The sequence below is a fragment of the Diadema antillarum genome, unplaced genomic scaffold, assembly GCF_040938485.1.
Source record: "Diadema antillarum isolate AM-2024a unplaced genomic scaffold, OU_Dant_1.0 seq00000809_RagTag, whole genome shotgun sequence".
NCBI lineage: Eukaryota > Metazoa > Echinodermata > Echinoidea > Diadematoida > Diadematidae > Diadema > Diadema antillarum.
Window position 1 is genome coordinate 134376 of NW_027271689.1, and position 12347 is coordinate 146722.

The 12347-nt window shown below is 35.9% G+C and overlaps 1 protein-coding gene across 10 annotated transcripts in view; it reads left to right on the forward strand.

Annotated features, from left to right (window-relative positions):
- Positions 1-12347, forward strand: part of LOC139739623 (CUGBP Elav-like family member 1-A) — a 72278-nt gene extending 59931 nt beyond the window's left edge. For all 10 annotated transcript variants that reach the window (XM_071650224.1, XM_071650225.1, XM_071650230.1 and 7 more), the window contains 3 exons: positions 196-339; positions 1013-1141; positions 6671-12347. In XM_071650224.1, the coding sequence (XP_071506325.1) occupies positions 196-339; positions 1013-1140 (272 nt within the window). In that variant the 3' untranslated portion in view covers position 1141; positions 6671-12347. The remainder of the gene's footprint in view (positions 1-195; positions 340-1012; positions 1142-6670) is intronic.

Here is a 12347-nt window from a genome sequence, read left to right on the forward strand (position 1 = left end):
AATTACTCCAAAGGAATATTTGATGCAGAATATTAATCAATCAATATTCTAGCAGACACAGTCAAATTTGTCTTGGCATGGCTTTGATATAACTGTGTTCCCCTATGTTTTCAAGTATGTAAAGCATTGGGTGACAAAGTAAAGCTCATGGTGATCAAACATGGGAAAAGAACTATTTGACTTTTATCTCTGTAGGTCCTGAGGGAGCCAACCTGTTTATATACCACCTACCCCAAGACTACACAGACTCAGACCTGGTCTCCATGTTTTCACCGTATGGAGCCATACTTAGTGCGAAAGTCTTCATCGACAAGAACACAAACCTCAGCAAATGTTTTGGTGAGTACCAGGTTATGGTGATATAGTGGTTTGAATACATTTGATTGATGCTATTGCTTGTGGCAGTTCAAATTGTTGTTAAGCTTATTAACTTAGTTTCATTATATGGTATAATGTTGGGTACTTCAGTCAGTATATGTGAAGTATTACAATATTGTAAGCCTGTATGCACAGCTATCATAAACTACGTGCTGAAATTATATTTTATGTGACGTAAGCCTTTTGTTAACATTGTATTGATTTCATCACCACATTTATCAATATCCTCTAACATTATATTTCTATCTCAAAGCACTTATAAACCTAAGTCATTCATAGAACCATGTAGTGTAGTGTAGGTTTGTTTGTTTTTTTTCCCGACTGTTTGACCCTTTGGTATATGGGTGTAAAATTTTACCAAATCATGTCAGCACCCAAAACTGTGCTGACATGGGAGAAGCATGCCACAGAAGACTTCCACCTTTGCAGAACTTTCCCCTGAAGTATGTGCATTACTCTAGGTTTAGGAAATGATGACAGTAAACTGTTCTACTAGACCTTGTAAACCATTGATAATGTGTGTATATCATTCACAAAATTGGAATATTGCAAAATGCATGCATGAAGAAAGTACAGATATTATCATTGTGACCCTTCAAATCATCATCATTTGTCAACCTTGACATTGAACTAGGTTTCGTAAGCTACGACTCGCCAATTTCAGCACAAACTGCCATCCAGTCCATGAATGGTTTCTCTGTGGGAACCAAGAGATTAAAAGTCCAGCTGAAAAGATCCAAAGAAGCCAGCAAGCCCTACTAAGGTGAGTCACATATTACATGCATGTAGGCATATCATGGCCCCATAATATACATGCATGTATACATACCATGTATACAAACAAATATAAATGAACACACCATAAAACAATTAAAGTCAGTGGATAGGATATACTGATGATGCAGTCATGTTTCAGGCAGTGTTATTTTTGATGAGATGTTGCTCTCAAAATTTATGCTCTAATTCACTGATTGACAGAATCATATATTTGGCATAGAAAATTTGATCATGAAAAGAACAGTTGTAGAAATGAAAGCTGAGGAGAGTATTTGTTTTGTTTTGTTTGATAGATACTTTATTTTCTGCAAATCAGTATACATAAATTACATAATCATGAACATGGGAAACATACAAAGTATATTTAAAACAGAGTCGTTTGACTTGCATAAACAACGATATAAAGGAAATTAATGATATAATATTACAGTATGCATGTCTATGCAGCAGGGATTACAATAACAATATTATATTTAAGAAGCGATAATGCAGAGGGCCGCCATTGTAAGCATTGCTTGAAAAGATAGCCGGCCCGAGGAAAAGGTAGGGACGTACTAGATTTGTAACAATGCAAATTCTGCTGTGAAGATAGCAGGGGAAAATAAACTCTGATGTGTGATGGTGGTGAATGTGCGTGCAAGTGCTTGAAAGTAGAGAGGGGCAGATGGGCTGGAATTTAGAATAATAGAATTGGTTTGTTTAAAGTGACCTTGACTGTGAATCAAACATAGCATGCTTCTACTTGGCAAATCATGACTTTTATACCTTCAAATCAAGGGTGACAGAGGTAATATTTCTTTCCCTAATCTTGCCTAAAAATTGCCCCCCCCCCCCAAAAAAAATAAAAAAGGGTCATATGTGGTAGATACATGTACAGTATTTGGTGTCAAATGCAATGGGGACGCAATGATAGTAAAACTGGATAGGAGCCAGTGACAGCTACTCTTGTATCAGTGAGAGAAAATGAAATTATGATGAATCTGTAATATTCAATCCTTACATGATGACTAACCACACAATCAAAAGTATCATGTGATCTACAGATTTCATAGACATGATGACATTAAATATTTACATATCCCTGGAATTCATCTATGTGGTTCAGTACACATCATCAACAATAGCTTGTTCTTTTGCATAGGCATGACTTGGCTTCAATACAAAGGATGAGTGAATGAGTTTGTCATCGTAGCTTCTATACACTGGTGAAGAAGACATCCTTTTTGTTCTATTCTTCACCTTGTTCAAATTGACTTTTCCAAATAAAATTTTGTTAAAATTGAACAAAAGTTACGGAATACTAAACTTTAGCATGTTTTATCCAAAGATGCACAAATTAGAAGAGGAGGCACATCATCCCATTGCCCTCCTGTTGGTTTGATTGCAAAATATTAGAATATGATTTTTGTGGATTGTAGAGCAACTGTAACTTCTTATGACTCGTTGCAAGGTAGTTGCAATGGTCAAATAATTTGGTTCTCATGTTACTGTATATCTTATTCATATTGATTTCATGTCAAAATAGGAAATAGAGATTTGTGAATAGTTCAATAGCAGACGTGTAAGGTGATGGCCTCACAACCATTGCCAGTTTGATGTGGATACAACTTGTATATTCCTGAAACCAAGGATTACTAGTTTTAAATTCCGTAACTTTCCTCCTTGAGGTCCGAGTCTGAGGATAACTCTACCATCAGTTCATTTGAATATTCTCTTCTATAATGCCAACTTGAACCTGCTGTGAAATTGTACTTCAATGATTGGTAGACCTGTTCTACACTATCTCAGGAAGAGTCTATTCAGGTGCTTAGTAAAGAATTTGTGTACTATTGTTATATTGAAATTCAGAAAATCCACTATCCATCTCAGGAAATATTGTTAAATGCAGACTCTGAAAGATACTAATCACTTTCTTAATGCATTCATCATGTTAGAGTATTTGTTGAAGGTAGATGAAAGAATTTTATATTGGATACCTGGGAGTTTGATGAAATATTAACTTGTACTATAGCAGTATCAAGCACATTAATGAAACTACTTGAAGCAAGGTATTTTATATTTGAATGTGTGTTCTGCAGAGCATTAAGCTATCATGACTGTGTAATTGGACTTCAAAATGTTGGAGTGAAGGAAGATATATTTTTGTGCTTGATTTCTTTTTAAATCCAATTCTTTGTTTGACACTGTGACTACGGCATCACACTTCTGCGCTCAGTCTATATTGCATGTCAGTGTGGAAACCCTGTTATTGTGCCTTGCAAAAGACAAGTATACCCAAAGTGCCTCCTATCTCTAAACAGTGCAGTGGAATTTTGTTTAAAAATGAACCTGCAACATTGCACTCCAACAGATATTCTTTTTAGCCACTCCATGAAGTAAAACTTTGGTATCTATGTTTGGTATTGAATGGCTTGTAGGTTTCTGTGTAACAAGATTCTGCTGTGCAATGAACTGGCCATATTAAAGTGTAGTTGTGCAACCTATAGATCTCATCCCTAAACTTTACCAGTCTCCAGGATTTGAAATGATGTACAAATACTAAATTTTCTGGCACTCCTTCCTGATAGATGTATCAATATCAAGTAATTATTTTGCTTTCTTCAAGTGTCCTACAAGAGAAATCTTCTCTACTTGAGCTATAGGTGTGTGCTATTTGTTGTGTATTCAATCAGTCACTTAGGAACAGCATATTCAGAGTCAGAAGGGACTCATTCTTTGCTTTTCTGAAATAGAGTAGTCCTATTAGGGTATTGGAATTTCAAAATACTGTCTCCCTCCAGCATAAAGGTATTCACAAGGATACAAGGTCTCAGCCTGTCTCATCAACAGTAGGAAGTGGTACCTTGAAAGAGATGGTTAACTGGTTTTTATCCTGATTACATTAGTAGTCTACTACTTGAGTGATCAGCTCCATTGGGCAAGCTTCTTTTCACATTGATATAGGATTATTGGGTCATTCTGGTTCTTTAATGTACTATCAATAGAGCAGTTTGGAGCCTGATGTGAGTCTGCTAGTGAGGGTTGATGGATTGCCATGGGGAGAGGGAGATTGGTGATGATATAGAGTGCTGTCATTTGGAGATAGATGGGGAGAGGACTAAATTGCCCTGCCTCAAGAGTCCGTTCAAGAGGCATTTACCACAAGGCTCTTAAGATGCCTAGAATTGACTGCCATGGACAACCAGTAGGCCAGATTTGGATATGAAGGAAAGAGTGATGACTTTTAAGAGGAGGCTGTTAATATGAGGCACTTTTGTATTGTGCTACCACTAGATCTTTAGATACAAGGTGTTTTTCTAAAAGACACATGGACAATGTTTACCCTGACAGCATCTCTTTTCTGCACCATGTGACTAACTCTGTTTTCAGCTCCACCACTCCATCATAGAGAGCAAATGCTGCCTTGGATTTGCCTTTTATTTTAATCCATTTTTGTATAGGGGGAAAACGAACATTGTGAAAGGCATTTAACCATACAACCAGTATGAATGAACAGAGAAGGTACAGAAGAATAAAACACAATGACTTGAAATGGTCGTGGAAGTTAACTGTTTATCCATTTTGCTGACAGAGTTTGTTTTCCAGTAAGGACAAGTGCACAGCCTGTCTTGTAAATGATATGCTCCTCCACTTTAACCACATCCACATGCTACTATCCCAACTCCTTGAAAACATAAGCATGGTTAATGTGTGTCAATGTTTAGTAGTTAATGTACACCCAGGGAGAGCTTTCCAATCATGTAGTGCATATTGTTGTGCTGTGATCATTTTAGATTTGCTGTTACTTCCTATTCTCTGTAAGTGGTTTTGCCCAGTTATTGTAAGTCTACAAGCTTGTTGCCAATCATAATGTTATTCACAGTCCAACCAAATATTCACTTCTGCTACCTTGTTGGCTCTTTGTTTGAGGAAGAAGAAACAGCAGCAAGAAATTCCTGTCTGATGTGGTTGTGTGTTTGTCTGAAAAAGATACCTCCAGGTAGTAAAGAGAAGAAGAAGAAGAAAAAAAAGGTGTGATGAATTCTATCTAGAGAACAGACATCATGATAATAGTTGTATTGGTGTTTGTGACATGCTAGAATGTGGAAGAATAGATGGTTTCTAGGGAAACCTACCTTGAGAGGAATGGTAAAGTGAGAGGTGACAGCATAGGGCATGAATATAGCAACCTTCATCATTCTTTCATCAATGTTATGTACAATGTATGTATGCCATGTTTGCTCGTTTGTCATGTAACTTCAGAGAAAGGCTTGCTCTGTTTTAGATCAGAACAAAAATTAAGTCGTGGCAGCTTTGGACTATTTAACACTAAAATGTCAAAATTTTAGAGCCCAGTATTTGTTCTGTGTTCATTGTGTCGCTGCCCGGAAAGCAGTTGATGACTGGGTCAATTCCCACTGGTTCCTTTTCCATCAAGTTAGTTGGAATATACGTCGGCAGTTGCAATCTTACAAATACATTTGTACAAAGGGTGACAATTGATTAAAATTCTGTCATAGCAAAAAGCAAAAATTGTTTCAAAAATGTGATGCACAAAGCTGAAAATGGATATCTCTTTGCTAAATTCCAGGCTTTTCAAAAACTGCTGACAGAGAAGTATCTTTGAGAATTGATCTTACAAGGCAGACACATGTGATTAATGCTGTGTGAATTTCAAACAAATATGTACATTTTATTTTATTGTACTTTTTTTATGAGCTCATACATAAGTGTTGTGTTATAACAACCACATGCAGCTAAAAGTAATTTTTGTTTCCATTTTTTTTTCAATGGGTGTGGCAGATAATGGTTTGATGACCTGCTAGACAAGTGCATTTCAAATGAGCAGATTTATGTTAAAACAAAACACAAACCCAATAGTGCTCTTTATTTACTTTGCTCTACAAATATATATGTCCACCTCAAGGAGACTTGTACAAATGGCTGTGCTCATCATACTACTGCAATCATATATTCAAGCTTTAAACATCCCCAAGTAACATCTCAAGTCAGATGTTGTGCTTTCTTATGCATCACTTATATCATTTATAAGCAGTTTGTATATATCAACCAATCACAGCATCAAATGTATGCAAATCAATTATCGACAATTTGATTATTGATAAATCATTCAGCACTTTATGATACTTTATTTTACATGGCCTCATTCAAGCTTCTGTGTGTCTGTGTTCGTGGTAAAATCTGTTACAGATATTGAAACCAATCAAACTCTATGAAAAGTACTGCTATGAAATCTGAGATTCAGCAGTAAGTCATTAGCTTACAGGGAAAAGACGACCAACATTTGTGTCTTAACATGTGCAGTCCTTTTGTCCTCATGCTTTGTAGTTGTAGTAGCCATATTTACTCTGTATCATTCTCTCCTCAAATGGGAATCTTGTGTACATGGGAATCATTGACACCACAAACAACGCTCTTTGTTTACTTTTTGCCATTGTTAATGTTTCATTGTCTAACCCTGCTTTTTCTATTCTGTCTTTGTTTTTTTCTTTCTCTTTATTTTTCCACCAATCAGAACGCTCGATACTTCTGTCCAAGTCATGTGACGTCTGCCTGTAAACGTTGCTCGTTGCCCCTGGAAACCATACCGGTTTGCTATTATCTTGTGTGACAAGTTTATTGACTTGACTTAAATGTCTGTGTGTAATTTGCACGTCAGCGTGTATCTTCACATGCGCCAAGAAGTAAAATGTTAACAGAAGCAAGAATCATAAAGCAGATTATTAGGTAGTATGTGTCCGCCTCACACAAGTGTATTTATACAGTATTCCAACGCTCACACTGTTTCAGTTAATGCTTCTTTAACACTTTTTTTTTGTGTGTAGCAATTTTGCAAAACTGTTTCAGCTTTGTTCGAAAAGCAATCGAGAAGCCACAAGTAATGTTAGGATACACATAGACTTAGGGATGAAAGGACAAAAAACAGCAACAACAACACAAGACTTGAGAGTTGCTCAAATCAGGGAGGTGAATGGATAAACCAGGAAATTAATCATCCAGATAAATGTAGCTCATAGTATAGTGGATCATTCTTGCGTAATCTTTGCTTGTGTATGTATGTATGTATGTATGTATGTGTGTGTGTGTGTGTGTTTAGATCTCTGTAGTTCAATGAAGCTTCTCCTCAGTTGATTCTTAATTGACATTTGTCTTGAGCCTACATATTATTGTCATTTCTATTATTGTTCAAAAGCATGGAATGTTACACAAGCTTATATACTTTTTTGAAAGTTTATGCCATTTTTTTTTTAGTAGTTTCATCTTTGTGACTTGTGATTTTCCTCAAATGGAAAATTGCCCCAGAGTGTTTTAAAAGTTGATGTTTAACAGGAGTTGACATTATTACTGTGTGATGTGTATCCCCGTGTGGAAAAAAAAAAGGCATTTGGCAGTTTTGTTGAACAGAAACAGGGTGTGCAAAGTCTTTGATTATTCAAGTTCTTGTATGTTTAAATCATTATTTATTTATAATTATACAAGTTTCAAGTTTTTAAGGCGTGCGTCTCAATGAAGACCTTTGCAGAGTATTTAAGATAAAGTATGTTTTCTGTGTGTGTTTTTCAATGGTGTTACCAGATGATTGCTGTACCAGATCGTAGTCATTTTTAATGGACTCTTGAAAATTTTGTGTAGTACATTTTCTTGCAGTGTTGATTTCTAGTTTAATTGTTGCTGTGTTGAATTGATTTTTTTGTTTTGTTTTCAAAAGAAGAAACATATTTCCCAAATAGTCATGGGATAGAATTTCCATGTACAGAGCACAAGAATGAAGTCAGCTGTTCTCACTACTTAGTCTATACAGGTACCAAAAACTGACAAAAGTTGATAGAGATTGTCGTGGCAACCCTGGTAGAAGACCATCTCTTTTCAGTCATTATCAATTCATAGTCGTAGTTCTCCTAGCTGTCCCCATTGGAAGAGAGACCTATACACAATATCTCATGAGCGATATGATTCTGACTGTATCATCAGGCAAGTTTCCAAGTGAGGCTATATACTTCTTTGATCTCTGTTTGAATTATGAAACACTCAAGTCTTAGTTTTGCCTCTTCTGGAATGCACAAGCACTGGAATCAGGAGGCCTTAGTGGCAGTTGGTAGTATCTCACCAAGGAATTTACATTTGGTTATCTCCAGATTTTGATTCTATCTTTCTCAGCTTGTAGATCCACCTGACATGAATTTTCAACTCTAAGCTCCATAGGTCAATTCATGTTTTATGTCTGCGTACATAAATTTAGGGACAACAAACTGGGTAATTCTTTACTTCTGACCTCTCTCTCCCTCTCTCTCTATGTCCCTCTCTCTCTGTCTCCCTCTCTCTCTCTGTCTGTCTGTCCGTCTCTCTCTCTCTCTCTCTCTCTGTCCTACAGCACTATTCTGAGTTATCTATTCACAAAGGAGGAAAAAAAAAACAGACAAAACGATATTTGGTTAGGTTTGCTGCCACTAAAGCATTGCTAGAATTTCACAGGTTTTATGGAAGGCATACCTCCAAGAGACAGATGAGAAACCGAGCTTGTATTACTCATAGGAGATTAGTGCATGGGGAAAAATAAAGCCAAAGGTCTATGGAAGGCATGTGTGATATATTGGTCTGGAAGACATCTACTTGAGAGAAGGGTTGGAATGACAACAGTATTCATTTTAATCAGCTGCCCAGCCACACTGATATTCATCACTTTGACAAGTACTACTCCCATTCAGGAACATATAATGAGAAGACAGGTGTAGAATACTTTGTGTGTGTGTGTAATACCTGGAAACAAAAATATGTGAATTTTTAATTTTTGATTTTAATTTATTTTGTGCTCAGCACAGCAATGAATGTCATGGACTTGCTATAAATTATGTCATCTTACTCAAGGTCTGCATGTACTATAGTAGGCTTTGATTCGGACACACCCAGAAAAGCACTGTTTTCTTTCTTCTCTTTTTTTAAGCCGAGAAGTATTGTTGCTTACAGCAAATGATTAGAAATAGCAATGATTAGCAAACGCATCGACATAGTTCTTTGGATTTTGTGCACCATATTAATCACAATAAACAGGATATATAGAGTCTAAATTGTGCACATGGTGAAAAGAGAGAGGAATATGACAACTATGCACTAAGGTCTGGACTATTTCTTCTGTACACCTCATTTCAGTATCACCAGGAAATATATCATGGATGAAATCTCGTGGGAAACCTACAGAGATAGAGAAAAAAAAGTGTAGTTTTTGATAGTTTGCTACTTAGCTCAATATTCATAAAAAAGAAAACAGTTGTAGGCCATTTGAAAAAAAAAATGGTATCTCAACAGCTTCTTCTCTATCAAGTACTTAAAAGAAATAGTCAAATATTGTAATTTTCAGTGCTAGCAAAGTTGTAGCACTCTTTATATCGGGTTAAAATGAACCTGCAAACACTGACTTGCTATGTCAGGAAAGCAAAGGAAAGTGAAGTGCCATAGAGTTTGACAGCAGAACCTACCTTCAGGCATCATATAGGCAATGGGACAGATATATTGAATATTAGTGCTCCGTGTGAGGACTGTATGATCGAGAAGCGTAAAGAGTCGGCACATTTCATTGCTACACTGTAAGAGTGACATCTTGACCCCAGCAGATACCATGTATTAGACCACCAGCTGGTAAATGTGGATTGACAAATTACATTTTACTCAGTAGGGACAGAATTTCCTAAATTATTATGACATGCATAGAATAGAAAATCTAACCAAAAAGATCATTGCACACATTAAGCTTTTTCTGTGGAAAGGCAAGTATGCCATTAATTGTCCAGGCTTCATTGTGTGTAGTAACTTGTGATTGTTCTAATAGGTGTGTTCCTCTCTCTGTTTGGTGTACAGAAATGACACAAAAAAGACTATCGTCAAGAGACATCTATATATGTAAATGTACAGTAATGTTTTGAAAGAAAAAAGAAAACTAAAAGTATTATGTAATTCAAATGTATTCAAATATTGTAGTCTCATTGTGCGGAGATGTGTAACTAGCCATTGTGCATGTACATTTTGTGTATCATCTTATTGTTTATTGTAAGTTCTTGAGTGTTATGAAATTCTTTTGATTTTCACTTCTAGGAACAAGTATAAAGACAAGCTGTTTTCATGTACTTACTGCTCAATTGATCAGGAATTATCTAGACAGTGTTAACCAAATGAATTGAGGCAATTTGGACAAAGATGTGAATTCAGTGCCACAAAACAAGATAAATTGGACAAAATTAAGATGCCAACCCTCAAGTGGAATATCAATCCCACTGATTGATTTTGTTGTATTGTAGTTCATCAATACAAGAGACATAGTACTAGATAAGTATATGTGCAGAGACAAACTACCATCATATCATACCATTATTCAGGGTTTGAGGTTGCCAGACACACAACATGCATTTTATGTGTATGTATGTATAATATGTGTGTTTACCATGGGATTGCTTTTTATTTGTAGATAAAGTTGTGTATTTCACCATATCTTGACCCATGTGTTTCACACACAGCCAACTGCTGTGTGTCTATATTGGACTACAGTATCATTTGAACTTTCAGCACTGTAGAAACGTTCTGTCAGGGTAGCATATTTTCTTTGATTTGTTCCCCCAATTGTCTGTCTTTTATGATGGTAACTTGTACATCATTTTACAGTATTTTGATGAGTCTGCAGATTGTTTGATATTTTCTTGCTATTTTCTTCATCTGATGTTATTTTGTGACCATTCGTTACCAAATTTTAGTTTCCTTTTATTTCTCTCAGTGCCATGGGAGAACATACAAAAAAAAAAATAATAATAATAATATGGATTTAAAGAAACAAAACAAAATGGGATGAATGCACTCATCCCGAAACCAGTCAGTTATGTGGCATAAGGAAGAATACTGGTTATCTTGGACAAACAGTTTAGCACAAGGGAAAAATGAGGTACACCTATGCAATCATATTTAACAGTATAGTCTGTAGGTTCTGTTGACTTAGTAGTTGTTGAAAAATGATTGTACTCTCTGTTTGAATGTTTGAATACAGTGATACTAAAAAGGAGGGGGAAATACAATTATTAACCAATGCCAGAGAAGTGCAATTTTACCGTATAATGCCTGTGTTAGTTGATCTGTTTCCTGGCTAACTCTTTGTTTGTTAGGCTGTTGTGTGACTTCCTTAATATTTTAGAAGAGATACTTTAAGACCTGTGAGTACTCACCTCTGTACCGTTAAGATGTTGCCCACCTATAGTTTGTAAAGTGTTGGTATTGACCTATAACATGAAAACAAAAAGAGTTACTCATTGTTCTATGTGTGTTGTAAAAGTGTATAAAAGTTTGTAGTATTCTAGCACTACTGTTATTCATTCATCCATTGTATTCATCTTTGCAAGAGTGGTTTTGGGGTTAAGGTATACCGCAATGAATAGCTTCTGTTCATGTTTTTCATGTCGAGTTGTTTGGCCTTTGTGACACAGAGACCTGTACATGTTGATCATCGATATGTGTATATGTGTAGATTTTACTTGAGTTGTGTAATTTGTCAGTTTTTTCTTCTTACCCACAAAAAGTTTTGTTTGTACATTGTTTCTTTATGTAGGAATATGTGACATGTGTTTTCCTCTAGTAAAACCCCGACAATCGTCTGTCTCTTCATTGCAAAATGTGCACTTTCTCAACTTTTTTCCCAGTGTGTTGACAGTTTCCCAAAAGAAATTCATTTTTGTGTTTGATAGCCAATATGCATAGAAAGAGAAAATGCATTGTTAGGCAGGTTTGCCTCAAACATTCATGACATGAAAATACAAGTCATATTCATTTTGCCACTGCTGAGTGACAAGAAATTTTTATTATCACCAAGGCTTCTAAGTCCCATTGACAATCATAGTAGAGGCTACTTTCTCGTGCATTATAAGAGCCTTTTTCCATGTAAAGCTCTCTGTCCCTTTACAGTCAATTCTACAGGGCTAGAATCAAAAGTGCTTCTATCGAAGTATTTTTTGTGACACATTCATAAGAAATAAATGGATGAATTTACACAATTCTGATCAGATTTATCCATCCGAGATATTGTCAGCCATAATATGATTGTTTTTCACTGTATCAAACTTTTTCAAACAGTAAACTTGTGCCAATGTTCTGAATTTATCGTCAACATTCAATTCCATACACGTTTTAACTGGTTTGCATGTGACGTCTCAGAAAACCAT